We start from the raw sequence: 21,630 nt of genomic DNA on the forward strand, positions 1-21,630 counted from the left end.
GACATGTTTAACACAGAAACCCTGCATATTTAGGCTGAGTTTTTCTCTCAAACTGAAAACGCTCTATTCCTCTGTCATATGGTAATACAGTGTGTAATCCACTGTGTTTTTAAACGTACAGCTTCACTATAATTATTTGATGATTTCAGCCTGGGAATTGCCATCTCTACTCAACTAAAGATTAAAGGTAGCTGTTAACTTGAAAACTACCACTATCACAAGGTTAAACAGAGCATTTTGAGCGTTGGAGATGTAAACAATAAATCAGTAAACCAGGAATGAAACGTGTGAATGAAACAACACAACTCCAGGTATGTTTTTGATGAGCTAACATTCCAACATAACTAAAAGCTCACAAGAATCCATTTTGTGTAATATAGGACCTTTAAACACAATATTTTTTCATTTTTCTTGAATTCACTGGTGGTTGTCCATGCTACACTTGTAACTTTTCACCTGACCTGAACATATAGGGCATGTTGCTCTTGAATTCAAAGTTTCCCCTCAGTGATAAAGATCGTAATTTCTAAATTGAATCTTCAGATTGGGTCTAATGCATCACTCAGTATACTGATAATCCAATCTTTCCCTTTACCGAGTTCATTCTAGTATATTCAACCTTACTGCATTGAAACTTTTAAAGTCCTCTCTCTAAAAGTTAGGATCTACATATTTACTTTAAATAAACTATGGTACACATAATGCTGTAACTTGAGAGGTTTAGCCGGAATGTGAGATGGCATAAACATTTGCTATATGGAAATTGTATTTAGTTGTTAGATCAGGAAGTGTAACTTTATGTTGAAAGTAGATTGTCGCGATGCTAAAATTTCAAATAGGCTTGATACTTATAAAAGTGTTTTTGGAGCCAAGTTCCATATTTGGAATTCCGGCTGCGAGTATCATAGCAACCAAAGGGCCAATCCAGAGCGAGGCTGTTGAAGGTAATGCCCATTCCCGCCCGCACCACTGGTTTAGCAAGGAGCGGGAGCTTGACAATCTATAAACTTTTACCTCAAGTAAAGAAGGCACCCGATTTGTCTCTTATTAATATTTATATCTTTTTACGGAACAATTTACAATAGCGGAAAAAAATAATGTAATGTAAAAATAATGTAGAGCATGTTGATATGAAGATATTAAGACCAAAAATTATGAGGCTCATTGTGCAGTTGTAGAGATGGTTACAATTTTTTAACTTTTAATTGGAGCCAGTCGATGGAGCCAAAGTGCGCCCATTCTCACTTCCTATTTGGAACGCAGCGACTAGCAGGTTAGCTATGTCCATTTATATTTACAGTCTATGGTAATACCTCAGTTGTCCAGATAGGTTCCATAGTGGTTCATGAGGGTATACTAGTCTATGTGGTCTTATACTTGTTCTGATACAGCTCAAAATTATTCTAAAGCTACTCAGGAACTGTACTAAACCTGTCACTATAACACATTTTTGAAACACGATCTATTGCTACAGTTAAATATTGCAAAAAAACAATAATAATGAAACATTTAACACGTATTTATGGTCCTAACTGTTAAATATTTATTTGACCTATTGTTGTCAGTACTGTAGTATTTCTGTGTGCGTGTATATTGCTTTGGTTTTTCCAGTTAGGAGCAATGTCTCATCTGTCACCTGCTTCACAACGGCTCATTCATGCTAATATCTCCAGTGTTGGCTTTAGCGGGTGGAGCTAGCCCTGTGTGCTAATGCTTCGCTGCCTAAGGATCCTTATCTGTGAGTGCTGGGTGCAGTAGGAGCAGTAAACCTGGGTTGGTATTTCTCTGAAGGGAAAATGGGAGAATTGTTCAGTGACATTCTCAGTAGTTGCACATAAGCTACAAAATAAAGTGGTAGTACAGTTTTTATGGATTAGTGTCATCATGATACTACAATTTCAAACTCTATTTTGATACTAAGGAATAGACTTGATACAATCCCAACTCTGATACCACGATAATTAAAAACACTCATTTTCAAAATTCGATGACACACATCTTCAAATTATTGGTTATTGGTATCTGTGGAAAATTGCATTATCATGCATCACTATTTTAAACCTCTGAAACCCAACGATGATACTGAAATTAATTTTAGCAAATTTAACTTTGTACTAAGTATTGAACATCCGAAATACTTGTCAATATCAATAAAATGACTTTCTATTGTCTAAAGAATTTTTTTTTTTGGTTTTGTTTATTTTCATCATGGTATCAGAATCTGTATTGAGTATCGACTCTATTCCCCTTAGTATTGAAATGGAGTTTGAAATGTTAGTATCGTGACAACACTACTTTACTGTGATGTGAGTTACTAGTTTGAAATGAGAACATATAGTTCAGAAAACATACAGCCAAAGGAACGGTTTGATTGTGTAACACTAGAGACTGAGCACCTGTAAGAGGTGCTAGTCTATGGAAAAACCTGAAATGTGAAGTTAAATTATTTCAGCTCTTTTAAAGGTACTGTACCTAGGGCTGTCTCGGTAACCGCATTATTGCAATACCATGTGATCAATCACACTGCACAAGGGCTCAAGTGACCCCTGTAACTGTGTTTTAATGAGCTTGCATGCATATTGCTGGTGTAATTTTCCTATTCAACTGTGAACCAATTAATGTTTACACGATTCTAAGCTGCAGAGACACTGGGAATATATATCTGAGGACAGTGAGTGAGGAAAAGGTGCCTTTGTCCCTTTTTAAGAAAGACCGTGTCGCTAGTCTGGAGCAGACTGAGGTTTACCGTGGGTGTATGGGCTTTACAAGTTACTTACTAGAGGAGCAACAGACTTGAATGCAAATCCACACACTGGGCACCGCTAAAACCACCTGAAGTTTGGCTCAGCACTCGATAACCTGCAGTCCACGGAGATGACAAGTGTCCACAAACACACTGTCCCACATGAGTTTACTACAGGACAGCGTTATAACATAAGATAATGGTATATACTTGTAACTCTTCTCTAAGGGTATGTTCACATGAGGTATTTTGAACCGTGGTATGCATGAATGCTTCTATGGCCTCACTCACACCTGCACAACTGGACCGATCCACGGCCCTGTGACGTCATCATGCGGTGCTGTTTGTTTATATGTCGTGCAGCACTGCTATTGCTTTAGCGGAGAAAATAACACCTTGGCCATGAAATATCTCTTAAATTTTAAGGCAGATATGAGTCCTACTGTGATCCATGATTGTATGGATTAAACAACAGGAGCGAGGACAACGAGGCGTCAAACCTTCTGTCTCTGCCACAGTCCTTATTGCCGGTGAGTTCAGTTTCACTGTGAGTTTGGAGCAGAGTTCATTCACTTTTTCTTCTATCCTCAAGATAAAACTTGCAAACATAAATCATGCGTGTGTGCGTATATCAGTGACCATGCCATGCTTTGACCCACCTCCTCCAACTGGGTTTAAGTCCAAAACCTGCTGTGCGGGTCATTTGGACTCACATTGGACAAACATACCGTGCTTTAGGGGCTAACTGTCCTTTGGCACGGTTTGATTGGGCTACTCTGAGCAGACCCTAACAGAATTGAATTTGAATATATAATTTTTCTGGCGCATTCACATGCTCGTGTCTGTCACTGATTCTCATTGGGACTATGTGCTGTAGCGCATACAGTGCACACCGTGGTGCTGAGGAAGGTAAAGTTACCTTAAATTCTTTAACTGTGACTGCCTAGCCTAGTAGTGCCATATGAACCATCTCGCACTCTAAGGACTTCAGGGGCCGGCCTGCTGCTGGTGCCCAGAGTCAGGACTAAACATGAGGAATCAGCTTCAGGAAGACTGTTCCAGGTTTTATCTGCACAAAACTGAAATGTTGTGAGACAGGCCTCTACAATGTTTAAATCCAGGCTCAAAACACTTCTGTTTAGCTGTGCATATGACTGAAGGGTTTTATAAAGGTTTTTATTCTGCACTCTTAGCTTTTAATGTTAATTCTATGAAGATTATTTGCGGTTATGTTTTGTTTTTTTTGTATGGTGATTTTAATGTCAACTTTAATGTCGACTTTATTCTGTAAAGCACTTTCAATTACTTTGTGTATGAATTGTGCTATACAAATAAACTCGCCTTGCCTGATTTTTACTGTACCTGATTTTTACTGTCAGTTAAAACAGTTATTCCTCACTTACCCTATACATTCCAAGCATTCTAATTATTCACTGCAATGAGTTCATAAGCACAGCTTTCACAACTCTGAGACCAGTACGTATTTTTTCCGTCATGGTAAAGCTTACAACAACTAGCATGCTAAGTGCCTGCTTCCTGATTATCAACAAGGCAAGTTTATTTGTACCGCACAGTTCGTACACAAAGTAATTCAATGTTCTTTACAAAATAAAAAAGGCATTCAAATCACAATACAACAAATCAAAACATAAATAATCCCCATAAAATTAACATTTAAAAGAGAAGTTCACAATAAAAAATCTTTTATAAAAAACCTTTCAGTCATATACACAGCTAAACAGAACCATTTTGAGCAAATGTTGTCAAAGTAGAGGCCTGTCTCACATATTCAGAAAGATTGTTCCAGGTTTTAGTTTCATAAAACTGAATTGCTGATCCGCATTTTTAGCCCTGACGTTGGGCACCAGCAGGAGGCCGGTCCCTGAAGTCCTTAGAGTGCAAGATGGTTCATATGGCACTAACATGTCGGAGATATACTTTGGTGCTAGGCCATGGAGAGACTTGTACACAGGCAGAGCTGCTTTAAAGTCTATTCTCTGTGCCACAGGAGCCAGTGCAGAGACCTGAGCACAGGACTTATGTGCTCGTACTGGTTCTAGTCAGGACCCAAGCAGCAATGGTCCGGATGTACTGCAGCTGTCTTAACGCTCGTTTGGAGAGGACAGTGAGCAGGCCATTACATACAAGAAAATGCTTTATAATTGGATGCAGACAGTACACAGTGGAATTGATTTGACCTCAACAGCAAGTTTTTTTTAGAAATAGAACTATGCAAGATTGATGAGTTTAATTCCATACTGTGTGAAAGAGTCCAGGCAAAGCAATAGTATCTCCATAGAGACAAGCAAGTGGCAGATTTCCCCCCTTGAAAGGTTACATACTTATAATTTGTAATTTTAGTATTGTGACAGCAGTACTAACACCAGATACTCAATTCCAATTCCGATAACACAATGATAATTAAAACCACTTTTTATTTAGACAATAAAATGTGATTCAACATTAAATCATAGTACCTTCTTACCACATGGCCTTATAATCCATGTGTAATCCCTCAGTCATCCAAGTAGGTTCCATAGTGCTCCATGGGCGTATACTAATCTATGTGGTCTTATACTTGCTCTGATACAGTTCAAGATCATTCTAAAACAGGAAAGCTTTATTTTTGTCTTGTGAATGACTTTTTTAGTATCAGTTAGTATCTTGATACTTTTGACACCCCCAGTGTAATCATATTTGGCAATAATTTTGAATCATAGAAACATGCAAATTTCACCTCAAATGTTTGCAACCACTCCCTGACTCTAGACCCACTTCTCCATCCCCATCATGGGACGAGTGCTTCTCTTCCAGCCTAATTGTCCTCATCTGCTTTGGTGTTCTGACTCTGGCATTGCCCTGCCTCTTCAAAGCTCCATGTTGTTGACGAAAGTTTAGGATCTTAATTCAAAAACATGACAGTCACAAGATGGAGGAGCTGTGTTTTTGTACAAAACCACAGGAGACTGAGCCTTGAGTTGGACATGGGATGACTTCTATGAAATTAGCTGACAAATGAATGTGATTATGTCCGCAAGAAGGTAATGTTGTCGTACTGACTTGTCGAGATGTCATTTAGGATAAAGAAAAACTGCCTAATTAGTTTAGTCAATGTAAAGTTTGACTGAAAATACAAACATAGGAAGGGTAGCATTGAGTTGTTACTATTTATTAGAATAACTTGAGTAAAATTGAAAAATTAAAATTGAAAAGACCAGCACTTTGTAATTGATACTTTGCAGTTGATGTCATCAACAGTCCCCAGGGGTGTAATGCTAACTGGAAGCATTGATCTGTCTAAATCTATGTTACTCAAGTTGGACTTTAATCTGACTTTGTTTTAACACAATAACAGACTTAGCTGGAACTACAACAGGTGATTTTTGCAATGTTATTTGAGAGGGACTTTTTTAACAGCACAGTCACAAGGTAGCTAGTATTAGCCAAAAGTTTTCTCTCACCTTTTTGTTGAAAATCAAACACCTACACAGGACCATGAACGCTTAATCACAGGCTCCTGAAAATGTGTTGTTTAGATCAATGTTGTATTTTTTCTTGAGATTTCAGACTATTTTAACTTTTTTGACAGTGTTTACTAATGTGCGCATTGTGCCACCATGGTAATTGCTAAACAGTCCACCATAGATATTCGTGTGATGTCACTGCAAATTATGAATGACGTTAACACTTTATAATGACTACACCTAGTTAGCCTTATTAAAGGAAGAAAGGCTTATGTAATAATGAACAAATAGTTTATCAAGAATGATTCAGGTTTAGTAACTACTTAATTAAACCTTAACTAAACCTCGACTCCCAACCCTAGCTCCTTACTAATCTTTAATTCATGCACTGACCCCTAACATCTTAATGGAAGAGTGACAGTTTATTACGAGTGATTCTGGCTTAGTAAACTATTTGTGCATTGTTTTTTCATGCTTTATTAATGCTACTGTTTAAGTTTATAGTTTTTTTTTTTCACCAGTAGATGGCAGATGTGAACCCTTTTCCCCCTCCCCTCACCTGGCCTTTGTTCAGCCTCACCTGTGCTCTCTAGTCTTCTGTCAGAACAAAGCTGGCATACTATCAGATAGAAGTAACATAGATGGCATTTAGTGGTGAAGTTTGAGAATACAACCGGGCCGGGTCAGCTAATCTAACTAGATATTGGCTTTAAAATGTAATTTTTATAAGACTTTTTTTTTTAGTTGTAAATAAGTTAAGCATTTTTGCGAAACAAAATTTTGACCATGTGACATTCCTACGTGCTTCTAAAGATAATACAATATTCTTTTCTATTTTTGAAAAATAAATAAAACCAATGCTAACCTTGTGCTCCATCATCTCTAGGTTGAATACTGTTGACCGCGACACTGTCAAGAGCTGGGCCCGGGCCAAGAAAGTCCCTATTCGATTAGACCTCCTAATCACATCTGCTAACTAACTTACAGCTCAACCTCTTTTTCTGCTAATCGTTTTAAAGGCCTTTTTGAACGTTGGCACCAAACACTGCATAGTTCTGCTCCTCCACCAAACGAGGTGCAAGCCAGCTATTCAATTTGCCTTTGGTGACCGCACTCCACATTATCGACGTAACAATATGCAAATCTTATGATACAAAATTATTTCAACACTATTTATTTATTGGGATACTTATATTTTATATATTTATTATAGCATGGCTCATAACATTGAGCTTTTGCTTACAAAAATAAGCATAACATCCATGTGTCATTTGTCTTTTCAAATGATACCTTTTCTGAAGTGAAAAATACCAATTTATGTTAAGAACAGCTGCTATGTGAACAGTCTGCTGGAGGAGTAAAATGGAATGTTCAAATTAAATGTTTAATTACATTGCAATATCTTGTTCTGTAAAGCACTTTGTGTTGTGCTCCATAGTTGTGCTGTTGTGTAACTCATTGCCCTTGCCTACCCAATAAATAATACTGCTCAGTAAAGTGTATACAGTGGTCCCTCGTTTATCGCTGGGGTTACGTTCTAAAAATAACCTGCTATAGGTGAAATCCATGAAGTAGTCAGCTTTATTTTTTATAATTATTATATATATTTTGTCAGGGAGAAAACTTGCAAACATACAGCACTTCAGAGTCACACTGCTAATTATCAAACATTTATGTAAATTTGGCTGAACGCATTTTGTACTTTACAGGAGACACGGCACAGAGGAGACTTAAAGTCTACAGTCCCTTAGCCAATCAGGACGCAGAACACAATACGCATTCATATGCTGTAAAAAAGCATGCAAAATTGCAACAAAAAAAAACAACTTGCAAGACCGCGAAAGGTGAGCCGCGATATAGCAAGGAACCACTGTATTATAGTTTGCGGGGTTTTTTTTATCAACATCAGAAAACACAGGTGAATCATGATCTCCTTTAGCACTTGTGGTCTTGGTGAAACGGTGCACGGCTAGCAAGGGCTGCAGTGGCTCTCAAATAAAGTGGACTCATAGAGTGCAGATATTTAAACACAATTAAACATTTTGAATTGCACAGGTATGAAATGGAGAGCCAGCACAGGCCTGAAATGTTCTCGTCACAACAGATGAGCCCTGGTCCAGCCCTACATACAAAGAATAATCCAGATGCGACATTACAAATGCGTGGATTGCCTTTTTTCAAAATCTGCCGATGGAAGGTATAGCTTTATTTAAGCAAGGAGCTTCAACTGAAAGAAGCTGGACTTGGTGTATTTGTCAGTAGAATAGATTGAACTGCCAACCTTATTGTTAGAGGGCCCACACTCTTGGATGATTTTCTGATAGTGTAATTCCTAAAAATGGAAAAATCTGAAAATATCTTCTGAGAATTTGTACATAATTTAATAATAATTTGGTAAACACAAGTGGCTGTACTGGAAAAATTCTGAAGATGGAAAATCTCCAGAGAATGAAATTTAATAAAGCTGTCAGAAGACCAAAAATATTCTCGGTAGCCCTGTTATGTCTAATACACAATTATACACGTTCTAAGATGGAGTATGCTGTTTGTTGGTGTCACAAACGGCTATAGATCAACTTCATTAAAGGTGCACTATGCAACTTTTCTAGTGAAGGCTCTGTAACCTGATTGTATCCATGGAGATGTTTGCTTTCCTTGGAATATTCCAAGGTATGGCATTAAATGTGTCTATCTTGCATTTATTCAATTACAGATGTTATATTGCTAAGAAAATGGCTTGGAAACATGCGTTCTTACTGTGAGCAGAGTACGCTCTCCACAGATCTGACTTGTAACTTGGCCTAGAGATTTTGCCATGGAGATAAATAAGCTTAAAGTCATACAGTGGAACATTCCAGGCACTGCATTAATATGACAGGCGGATGGCGAGGCCTCCCACCAGAAAAGTTTCATAGTGCAATTTTAACACTCCAGTCATCAGTTTGTTGACATGTAACATACATACAGCTGTAGCTCACTGGTATTGCCCACTTGCCTGAAATTTGGTGGTCTGATCCCCACTCTTACCAGTGCATACTGCTGAGGCAAGTGTCTTGCCTTGGACAAGACACTTAACCCAGCACCTCAAGCTCCTGTGTACACAAGAGTGTGTGTGACTGGTTTCTTGTTATAATGTGCCACAGTTTATAATTTAGTTTATACATAAATTCAAGATAAAAACTGAAATGACAAGTATGTGAAATGTTGCGCTGCCTGCAACCTGAAGTAGTTGCCTGGTCAGTTATTACTAGTTTAACTTAAGATCTTTTTTTGTGTTGATTGTTTTTAAAGTTTTGAATTAGGTGATAAACCAGCTGATGACCACAAGTACTTGTTATGTTGATTGCTGATGGTTGTTGTGCTTGTGTGCTCGCAGGTCCGTTCACAGATGTAGTGACCACCACATTGAAGCTGAGTAACCCGTCGGACAGAAAAGTGTGTTTTAAAGTGAAGACCACAGCTCCACGCAGATACTGTGTACGGCCCAACAGTGGAGTCATCGAGGCGGGGGGTAGCGTCAACATCTCAGGTACTATTCCTCTGTACGGTCTTTTGTGTTCTACAGGCTTGTTGCATTGGTTCACTTTGGGGCAGATCTGTACAGTCCAAAAGTGTTTCTCTGTCTAAAGTGAACCACACCAGCCGTTTAGGGAGTACTAGCTTTCAAAATGATCTTGCATTCTTCTGCTTGGTAAGGTTTAGTTTTAAGGGAGAGGTACACAGTGCAACGAGAGGATTGGATAAGGAATAACACAGATGAAAAGAAGATGACAAAAAGCAAATATAAACAGAAAATAATGATTTCTCCCCAAATGACTTACCGGTAATCTAAACCGCCCTATTTCCAGTAATGGCAGCTTGTATGTTGATCCGACATGTTAGCTAGCATCGGCTGTTTGAGGTTTATTGATGTACAGCACTAGTGTCAAGATAAAAAAATAAATAAATAAAATCTATTTCCAGTGCATAATGCATCAGCCAAACTCTCTGCATAACATAAAGAGATGCAAAAACGTTGTGTGGAGGCACATGGAGAAGTGAAATAAATGCAGGAAAAGCTGACGATAAACTGGAAGTAGTTTTGTGTGTTCGTGTTTACTCTAGCTTTAGCCACGTCTCGCAGTGCTACAACAGTGCAACAACTTTTTGTGAATCTGAGTTCGGCCTTAAAAATCCTATTTCCTCTGACACATTAATTATAAAACTTTGGCAACTGTTATGCTGTGAAGTCTAGTTTGCCATTATGGAATTTCAACTTTCTGGTCTAGGGCTGCACATTTTAACACAAGCATAATGAAATTGCAAGAAATTATTAGTGATTTTTCCTTTATTATTAAAGTGTACTTAAGCTATCTCTTTTGTTGACTTTGTATAGATACATGTGAAGTTGATCCAAACAAGGAAATCATATAAGACAGGAAACATATTAGAGCAGCACTGCTAAATACTGACTGAAGCTGTAATATACAACCACCGTTTGTTACTGCATTAAACATGTGACGTGTATATGCCCATAGGCCTGTTCACTCCACATGCTAAATGACATTCCAGCTTTGGGCGAGGTCAGCAATTAATGCATATTTTGAATCATTTGAATATAGGAATGGCAAAAATTAAGACATTTAGTCTGTTTTGTTTTTTTTTAAACCCAAAATGAGAGCTCTATCACTGTAAAAAAAAAAAAAAAACATGGTTATTGAATATCTCATGTTTTTCCACATTGTGCAGCCAATAACATAAGTGATTCTTTGAAAATGAAGTCTAATATGATTTGGGTGACTGGTTGCGTATTGGCAGAGGATGAGTGAAACCTGACTATGAGCTGATCCTGTCTACAGCTCGTCTGGCCCCTCCGCTGCCACATGTGTCCTGTGCATATATGTCCACTGAGCCCAGGATCACTTTCCACTGCATATGCAAAAACGCACCACTGCCATACAACCTACTCTAGTAAGCGATACACAGAAACATTACAGAAATATTGAAATGATAAAAGTAAAACTCTATTTGAGCACTTAAGTACAAAGATATAACTGTACAAAATGTGACTGCACAGCTCTTATAGGTTTATGGAGGGGCTGTATGGTAAAATATCGGCAGAGCCTATCAGCCCTCAGTTTCTCTGGAGTCGAAACAATTGGCATCTTCATCGGCCATGAAAAAAGCCTGGTCTCTGCTCATGACTCCTGGTCCTTTTGAGGAATTGTATTAGTTATCTTTATTTATACAGGGAGAGCCCAATGAGAGCACTCAGACTCTCCTTTTCATGGGCACTCCGTTCAAATACAGAAAAATGAGCAGCGAAACGTTTTCACTCTAACAATCTTTTGTCCAGTTGACAGATTTGAATTTTTCTTTTAGTATGGGCTATACCTTGACAACTGAGGGATTACACGGAAAATAAAAATAAAAACACTCATAATTAAATACTTTCTAGATGGATACATTTAATGCCATACTGTGGAACATTCCAGGCAAAGCAATAACACCTCCTTCTGAAATCTCAGAAATGTTACACAGTGCACCTTAAACAATACTTGCCTCACCTGAACTTGTTCTGTGTCCACAGTCATGCTGCAGCCCTTTGACTATGACCCCAACGAGAAAAACAAACACAAATTTATGGTTCAGACCATTTTTGCACCGGCGGCCATAACTGACATGGATTTTTTGGTGAGTATCCAGACCCCTGGAGGAAGCCTGAAGTAAAGTAAAAAAGAACTATATGCACTGTCCAGATACTAATTGATATGAAAACTAGTATCAAAACTAGATACTCACTTGTATCAAGTATCAAGACTTAAAACATCAGTTAAATAAGACGCATTGGGACCTTAGCACAATTTATGGACATTAGTTTTTTTATTTTATTTTGTCCTGATTTATACAGGAATATGTACTAAAATTTAGCTGTCTAAGTGTTAATATCTGACAAATTGGAATAGTACACAGCCCTACAATTGATTTGGCCATGTGTCATTTATCATTTTTGCATTTATCATTTTATGCATCCATATCAGATTAATTTTTTGCTTGTAGAAAACCTGGTTGCTGTTTTTGGCATATTAGATTTATAAACCACATTCTACAAAACATTACAGAAAGCGAATTTGCTCTGTTCAAAACGTGTGTGTATCTGAAATCCTTTTGTTGTGACCAATTACCCCAGCAAATTTACCAGAATTTACAAATATGTTCATGTTCATTTTGGGCACCAGAGGGCAGCAGAAGACTACTCATTTATAAATCTTAGTCTGAGCTGGACATTGAGGTACTGACTTTTAAAATAAAGCCAGGTTCAGTTATGTTTGACTAGAGTTTAAATGTGCAGAAATATGTTTGTTATTAATAATGAAAACTAGAATTGCCCAAGAAAATAATAAGTACTAGTAGTACCCCGGACTAATTCTGTAATTTTTTACTTTACCCACCCAGAGGTAAGAGTAACTTTACTTCAGAATAATGTTACTTTAATGCAAGTAGTCTGGGTGTGGAATCTGAGTTATAATTAACTGATTTATTAATATAATTTACAAACAAGAAATAATGCACAAAATCTGGTATAGACCAAAAAAACTAAAAAAAAAAAAAAAAAAAAAATGGACGAGTGCTGCAAGAAACACAAATGTTTAAATCATTTCATATTGTCAATAAGAAGCTTTTGTCACTTGTAGACTTACAGGGAGAAGAGCAACCAAAACTTTTACACAAGTAAGAAAACCATTACTTCAATAAAAACTAGGATTCAGTAATTACTAGGAGTAAAAGTATCTTACTAGAAAAGTATTCTGAAAAGTACAATTTCTTTAAAAACTTTCACAAGTAAAACATAGCAGAGTACTACCACCTTTGGCTGCAGCAAAATCCAAGATAAGAAACTGATAAGAAACTAAATCAAGAAACTCAAACCTGGAATATAACTCTACTATGAAATTCTTTTCTGTATGTGCATGTGTGTATGCGAGGCTCCAGCTGTGTGAATAACTGTCTTGTGTCTTGTTCAGTGGAAAGAAGCCAAACCCGACGACCTCATGGACTCCAAACTCAGATGTGTGTTTGAGATGCCTTCTGAAAACGATAAAGTGGTAAGGCACTGTTGATACTAGGGTTGTCAAAAGTATTGAAAATCTGATACTAATCAATACTAACACTTTGAAACACTATTGAAACTACATACTAATTTGAGTAGGTAAGGCAAGGCAAGGCAAGGCAAGTTTATTTGTATAGCACAATTCGTACACAAGGTAATTCAAAGTGCTTTACAGAAAAAGAAAGACATTAAAATCACACAAATCAAAACATAAATAACCACAAATAATCATCATAAAATTAACATTAAAAGAGAAGAGTGCAGAATAAAAATCTAAGTACCCATACTAAAACAGTCACATTCATAGGACAGAAATGAACCTTTCCTGAATAGCTTTAGGATGGACTATGGAACCTAACTAGACAACTGAAGGATTACACAGATATAAGGCCACATAATAAGAATGTATTACGATTTAATTGTGATTTTCCTACTCAGCCTACTCGTTGGTATCGAAACCGATTTTGAAATGTAATTAATCTTAGTGTGACAACGTGCATAACAACCCTTCCATACATCAATAACCAGACTTATTCTGATACATTGTCATTGCTCAAATTGCAGCCACTATGCAAATTGGCTGCTTTCACATTAGCTTCCTTGTTTTTAGCTTTAGGATTTGTGGAGCTGGACTATTTATGGGAAAAATATGAACCGCTTGCACAGAACTATATCAATTTATATCAGCTATCAAAATTAATCAAGAATATAAACCTCTAGCCTTTTATAGGTAGCCATTAATTTGTAAGGTTAGAGGAGCAGGAGAGGATGCAAAGCCCCAATATGGAACTTTTCTTTGATCGACCTTTCACCCTTTATATACATTCATTTACTATTGCGCTGTTGTGCTTTTTGCTCAGAGTTGGTTGAAACATGTGTTTAAACTGATTCTGCAGAAGAAGCTAATCGATACCCATTTGCTTCAAGCCTTGTACCCTGCCATTATGCTGCAAAACACTGACCTCTCAATATGAATCTACCAAAAAACATATTTTAATTAAATAAACAGGATTGCAGGATTTTTGTGTTTTTTTTAAACAAAACAAAACTCCAGGTATGTTTTTGATGAGGAAACAACTTTATAAGAGACAAATAAAATTGTGTAATATGGGCCCTTTAAAAAATACATACACATTTACAAAGTGGATAGTTATTGGAGTTTGTACTAATTGTGTATTTGAATGACATTGCATTGAGTTACAATTCAAAGTATTTCCTCAAGTCTGCAGTTTGTGCCAATGAAAACATGGTTAACTAAACTTCAAAAAGCCCAAAGAGGAAATGCCTCTGTCCAAGAATCCAGTATGATGTGGGAGCCGACATCGAGAGACCAAACCGCAATGTGGAAATGTTTTTTATAAATGAATAACAAATCTGAGCCGGCAAACTGATGATGTAATATGTTTGACCAATATGAATACATGACATTAAAGGGACCATATTACCTTATTTTCTGATCTATGTGATAAGACTCTTGTGAGCTTTAAGCCATGGTATAATGTTGTTACCTCGTGATGTCATGTGGTAATACAGGAGGTGCTCAAGTGTGACTAATAATAAAGGTTAACAAACATGTGAATGAGACAAAACACAAATCCGGGTATATTTTTGTAGAGGAAACATTATAACATGGCTTAAAGCTCATATAAGAATCGATTTTGTGTAATATAGGACCTTTTAGATGTTACAAATAATACCTTAATTATCTATAGGTGCAGCTTTTAAGTGCCAAATGAAGTCCAGCAGTCCATTGTCTGCTCACGCACAATTACACATACTGTCTTTTATTGAGTCACGGGAAAACCAAGAGAAAGGTAGATGAGTCTATTATTAAAAACCAGCTGAGGAAAATGGAAGGATCTTGTGTCAAAGCTTTTTTTTTCACTTTTAACTGTTAATATCTATTTACACTTAGTCTTCTCAGTGCATAGTTTTTTTTAAAGTGGGAGTAAACACCTAAACTCTGCCCACACATTTCATATAGAACTGCTAAACCGGGCATTACCCGAAGGGCTAAAAGGGAGAGTGAGGGGGAGGAGGGGTGGGTCTGCGAGTGTAACAAACAGTGTGATTGGTCTAACAGGTCACACTTCAAAACTCTGCCCCTGCAGCCAGGTGTTTGTAATCAGACTTTCACTTTACTTTAACTTTAATCAGGACAGGCTTTTGTGATGTCACCAACTACTTGAAATGGCAGAGGCCACTAAAGGCAGTACAAATCCGAAAGCTGCAGATTTATCTAGTTTGTTCTAAAAATGCCAAGAAATTGTAGATAATCCTATTAAAACACCATATTCACCATTAAGTAGCTCAGTAGAAGTGGTGCTTAGTTCCACTTTAAACCTTCCTTTCTACCTTTAGGCTTCTGTTTATTCTCTTATTCGTGTCCCATAGAACGACATAGAGACGATCAAAGCAACAGCCCCGGTGGTGAACTCAGTGAAGGCAGAACCCATAGCTGCATCACTGTCCGGCTCTGGGGACGACGCAGAGGTCAAGAAGGTCCAGGAGAAGTACAAGAGACTACAGCAAGAGAACAGCAAGCTCAGCGAGGAGCTCCGGCAACTAAAGGTTTGTGAATTTGAAAAATATTCAGAGTAATTTATAACTGAATATGATTTTGTGTGATTTGATTTGTTTTTACTGGCATCAATTTGTGGATATGATTTTACGGACCATAATATGGTCTGTAAAATCAAGAAAAATATAAAATGAATTTAAACAATTCATTATCAGGAGTCTTATTAATACAAGAGTTCATGGTCCCATTTAGGTTTGATTTTCCACAAAAGAGTGTGACTAACTGAAAAATTTTGGCTAATGCTAGCTAGCTTATGACTGTAATGTTATTTGAGAGAGACTAACTGTACAAATCAGTTCTATTTCATCCCTTCTGACCGCCAGAGGCGGTGCTTCAAGCACTGGATGATCACTCTTGCGCATGCGCAAGTCGAGATTTAATAACAACAAATTCACCTATGACCTTCCGGTGATCCACGTGAGGCTATATAGTCACGTGACTCCAGAAGCACAGTCCCTTTTTTCTTCTCGCGCTTAGGTCGACTGTGTTGTGGCTACTCGCGAATACTGCTTGGTACCACAATTGTTTTCTCCCTTTGGTGACAGCTTACTGCTCAGAGTCCCGTGACTTGTGAATTGAGTGCAGTGTATCACAGTCGGGGTAGCGAGTGCAACTCGCCCCTCAGGGGCTGCGTAAGCTGCGCGTGGCGGAGTGCCTCACCTGGACCGGGTGGTTCCCTGACGCCGGTGAGGTGCACATTTCAAGGACCGTATGGTAAGTAGTTTCTGCATTTTTTGTTGGAAGCGACACCGGGTCGGTGGAGCTGGTTTGTATTTGCTGCCGTGTTCGGTTCAGCTCGACTTTTGCGTTGACTATTGCCGCATTCGGCTAAAATATCTGTTATTTTGGAACCGTGCTCGGTTCTTTAGGTCATTCTTATCAGCAGTGTTACTGTTCGCGTTGAGTTTTTGAGTCTACCACCAGTGGCGTTTTCAGCTCGACCTGATCCAGCGTCTGTTGTGATGGAGTCCATGTGCTGTAGAGCTTGCATGACCCCATTTCAACCTGAGGATGGACATGATTTATGCCCCTTATGTTTGGGTGTGGACCACCTTAAGGAAGGCTTGATGGAGAATGCTTGCATGAGTTGGAGCATTATGCCCAGATCCCTGCGTGCTGACTGCCTGGCCGCGTTTGGAGGAGATGGGCCCTTTGATATACAGGACACCCAGTTGCCGGCGAGCGGGAAGGTGAGGAGAAATTGCTCTGCTGTCGATGCTTCCCCTACTCCGCGTAAGCGCAGCAAAGGAGATTGCTCTGCGGGATTATCCTCGAATGTGGATAGCCTTACTTCAGAGCTCACTAGAATGAAAGCTCTCATTGAGTCCATGCAGACTCGGGATAGTGACCAGCGAGCTGCCCAGCGGGATGTGTTTTCTGTTTGCGAAGACGATGCCTTGTCTGTGGTGGCGTCAGATACGCAATTCCACGCCACTGACCCGCATACTGGGGACGGTTTGGATGCGTGTTCTGACATACCAGAGTTGAGCTCACACAACTCCACCTGCTCTCAGGGAGGTGATGATGACTCAGCTGCCTCCTCTTTACGCGTGGCTTTTGCACGGTTACAATTGGAGGCACCGGCGGCGCAGCCTATGGTTCCTAGTGCGTTTTTTAGACGACAGAGCTCTGCGTCTTCCTTTTTGGTTCCTCCCTCTACAGAGTATATTAAGGAACTACATGCCTGCTGGTCAGATACAAAAGCGTTTTCTAAACCGACGTCTGATGGAAGGGTCCTTGCTGCCATGCAGGAGGCGCCCAAGTTTGGATTGGGACATATGCCAGCGATTGAACCAGCTGTGGCCTCCGTTATTGTGGCTCCAGACGAGGCTCTGAGACCCAATGCCCGTGACCTCAGTGCCGGGTTACTGACGAATTGCTGTGCAAAGCTTATGACTCTGGGGCGCGCATGGGTCGTATTGGCAATTCCCTGTCCCATTTACTGTTAGGTTTAGCGACTTCACTAGAGGCTTCTAACGTTGATGCAGCTACGCACGGCTTGGTCGACACGTCCCGGCGTAGGTGAAGCTCCCAGGCCGGCAGTCGGTTGTTTCACCCCGGAACAGCTCCAGTACTGGGCTGCCAACACCCTAGACATGTGGGTGTTGACCACGTTACCACAGTTCCGACGCCGGCCTCCTGTTTTCGGCCAGGTCCGAATGACTGCCATTTCGGACCCGGCAAAATCCGTGGCACTCAATATAGAAATCTAGAAATAGCAACCTTGTAATTGTACACGTAGACCCTCGGTGGGAGCCGGGGTTTTTTATTCAAGATACTTTCTTGTCCCGAAGAAAACTGGCAACCTCCGTCCAGTTTTAGACCTGCGAGGTCTCAATGTGTTTTTAAAAGTCATGCCTTTTCACATGCTACGCACCTCAGAGGTGCTTCAGGCACTTTCCCCAGGCGAATGGTTCACGACAATCGATCTGAAGGATGCTTATTGTCATGTACCGATTGCACGCAATCATTGGAGGTTCCTTCGCTTTGCTTTTCAGGGGAGACATTTTCAGTTCAGGGTCCTCCCGTTTGGGCTGTCCCTGTCACCCAGGGTGTTCACTCGAGTGGTGGCAGCAGCCTTGTCTCCACTGCAGGCGCAGGGTTTGAAGATTCTACCTTACCTCGACGACTGGTTAATTTGTGCACCCAGCCGCGACCAGGCCATTCGCGACACAAGGCTTGTACTCGAGCATATGAGCCGCTTGGGTCTTTGTGTGAATATGAGCAATCTGGTCCAGACCCAGGACACTGTCTTTTTGGGGATGGCTTTAAGCACTGTCACCATGGTTGCGTGCCCTTCTCCCACAAGGGTCGACAACATCATGGGGATGCTGGGTGCATTCCAAGAGGGAGAGGCCCTGCCGTTCCTGCAATATCTCCAGCTTCTGGGCAGGTTGGTAGCAACCTCCAGTGTAGTTCCGCTGGGGCTACTTTCATTACGGCTGATGCAGATGTGGCTGAACAGCCTGCATCTGGATCCAACTCGGGTCGCACACAGACGCAAGAGGTTGCGTGTGTCTCCCCAGTGTCTGCACTCCCTGTCTCAGTGGAGAGACAGACGTTGGATCCTACAGGGCATCCCGTTGGGACCTCTACCGTCACGGAGAGAGGTTGTGTATACGGATGCATCCTCCACGGGTTGGGGTGCAACATGGCAAGGTCTTGTGATACAAGGGACATGGACCTCGAGTCTGATCGAAGAACACATAAATGTGCTGGAGTTAATGGCTGTGGACTTGGCACTGCACCGTTTTCTGCCGAACTTGCAAGGCAGGCATGTGCTTGTATGTTCAGACAACAGGTCGGTGGTTTACCATATAAATCACATGGGAGGGACCAGATCAGTGAATCTCACACAGAGAACACAGCAGCTTCTCATGTGGATGTCCGTCCATTTTGCCAGCCTGCGGGCAGCCTATCTCCCGGGGACGCTGAATCAGGTGGCAGATTTCCTCTCTTGCCAGACTGTCTTGCCGGGGGAATGGAAGCTTCACCCAGAGGTGGTCTGCACCATCTGGAGGGTCTTCGGCAGGGCCGAAGTGGATCTGTTCGCTTCACAGGAAGTGACCCATTGCCCTCTCTGGTTCTCTCTGAGGGACAACACCAGCCCGCTGGGTCAGGACGCATTGGCTCACGACTGGCCTCACGTTCTCCTCTATGCTTTTCCTCCTTTTCCCCTGATTTATCAAACACTCCTGAGGGTTCTGCAGGAGGGACACAAGCTTCTGCTGGTTGCCCCATTCTGGCCAGCGAGGATCTGATTCTCACTTCTGCACAGACTCTGTTGCAGCTCTCCAATGCGCCTCCCCACCAGGACGGACCTCTTGTCCCAGCTGGGGGGACAAATACTGCATCCTCATCCCAACCGCCTTCAGCTCTGGGTGTGGCCTCTGCAAGGCCTGGTGTCTGATTCTCAGAGTATGCTGGAGGAATAGGACATACGATCTGTGCACCATCGACACGGCGGCTGTATACAAACAGGTGGAAACTGTTTGAGGAATGGTGCAAGGGACATGGACAAGATGCGGTGCGCTGTTCAGTCTCTGCTATCTTGGCGTTTTTGCAGGAACTTTTGGATCGTGGTCTGTCGCCTTCGACATTAAAGGTATATGTGGCTGCAATATCTTGCTGACACAGTGGTGTGAATGGTGGCACTGTGGGCAGTGACAAGAACGTTTCCCGTTTCTTGAAAGGTGCTAGACGGCTTCACCCACCTACACAACCATCCATTCGAGCCTATTGCCCAGGCAGACATTATGTGGCTGTCGTTTAAGACGGCATTTCTCCTCGCCATGGCTTTGGGTAAGCGTGTGGGTGAACTGCAGGCCCTGTCTGTCAATGAGTCCTGCTGTAGATGGCATGCTGATGGCTCAGGTGTAAGTCTCTGGCCTAATGTCTCTTTCCTCCCTAAGGTGTTATCTTCTGCTGATAATGCCCAACCGCTCCAGTTGTCGAGGTTTGGCATGGAATTCACCACAGAACCTTTATGCCCTATTCGCTCATTGGAGGCTTATATACAGGTTATGGCAGGTATAAGACGGTCGGAAAGTCTGTTTGTGTGTTATGCTGGCCCACGTAAGGGTAGGGCTCTCTCTACACAACGTCTCTCTCGGTGGGTTGTAGAGACCGTTAAACATGATGATGCCTGATGGCGTGAGATGCCATTCAACCAGGGGCTTTTCTACCTCCTGGGCTGCTATGTATGGGATTCCCGTAAATGTGATCTGTGCTGCGGCCTCTTGGACCTCACCCTGCACGTTTGCCAGATTTTACCAGGTGAATGTCGAGGTCCCCCATCCCCTGGATGGAGTGTTACGCAAGCATCATGCTTCATTATGAGGAGGTAGGTTACTTGTCGTGGTCTATGGATTCCTCATGACCATGTTGTTAAGTCATCCAGTGCTTGAAGCACCGCCTCTGGCGGTCAGAAGGGATGAAATAGAACGAAAGTTACGTATGTAACTACGGTTCTATGAATCCCAGATGACCGCCAGAGGTCTCTGTCCCTCGGAATCCTCGTGCCCTCGCGAGAAGGTTAAGGGACTGTGCTTCCGGAGTCACGTGACTATATAGCCTCACGTGGGTCACCAGAAGGTCATAGGTGAATTTGTTGTTATTAAATCTCGACCTGCGCATGCGCAAGAGTGATCATCCAGTGCTTGAAGCACTGCCTCTGGCGGTCATCCAGGATTCATAGAACCGTACTTACATACGTAACTTTCATTCACCTGTTGCAGTTCAATCTAAGGCAGTTCTTTATGGTCAGATTGTGTTACAATAAAACTCACATTAAAGTCTGACTTTTTGATGACATCACTTCAAATCTTTTATGATGTAGATTTGCTTTAGAGTATTCTTATAATAAAACAATACTGTTACATTACTATTTTTTAATTCATGTTTCTTCTTTATTTCCATGACTGTTTACATTTTAGATTCTCAGGGAAGGCGTCAAAACTATGAATGGACACATGCGACGCATCAAACAAAAACTACACTCAAAAATTAAAAACATTTTTTAAAATTCCTTTGCGTTCATCACTGCTTTGCACTCTTGGTATTTTTTGAGCCTGATTCAGCACATCTGAAGTGAAACCATTTCAAGAGACTTCATCAAGAAGCTAACAAAGCAAAGGGTGGACACTTTGAGGATTTGAATATAAGATTTAAAAAATATTGACTTCAGTTATTTAAGTACTACATAATTCATATGTCTCACATCATGTATTTGGTGTCTTTGTATGCATGTAAA

At 40.6% G+C, this 21,630-nt stretch overlaps 1 protein-coding gene across 2 annotated transcripts in view; it reads left to right on the forward strand.

Annotated features, from left to right (window-relative positions):
• The window catches only part of vapal (VAMP (vesicle-associated membrane protein)-associated protein A, like), a 145,247-nt gene that overhangs the window by 14,847 nt on the left and 108,770 nt on the right, over positions 1 to 21,630 (forward strand). For both annotated transcript variants that reach the window (XR_008649055.1, XM_033982725.2), the window contains exons 2-5: positions 9,584 to 9,736; positions 11,777 to 11,880; positions 13,212 to 13,292; positions 15,692 to 15,868. Coding sequence is in view for 1 of the 2 variants with exons in the window: in XM_033982725.2 (XP_033838616.1) it covers positions 9,584 to 9,736; positions 11,777 to 11,880; positions 13,212 to 13,292; positions 15,692 to 15,868 (515 nt within the window). In the remaining variant the exon portion in view is untranslated. The remainder of the gene's footprint in view (positions 1 to 9,583; positions 9,737 to 11,776; positions 11,881 to 13,211; positions 13,293 to 15,691; positions 15,869 to 21,630) is intronic.

This window comes from Periophthalmus magnuspinnatus, chromosome 17, assembly GCF_009829125.3.
Source record: "Periophthalmus magnuspinnatus isolate fPerMag1 chromosome 17, fPerMag1.2.pri, whole genome shotgun sequence".
Lineage (NCBI taxonomy): Eukaryota > Metazoa > Chordata > Actinopteri > Gobiiformes > Gobiidae > Periophthalmus > Periophthalmus magnuspinnatus.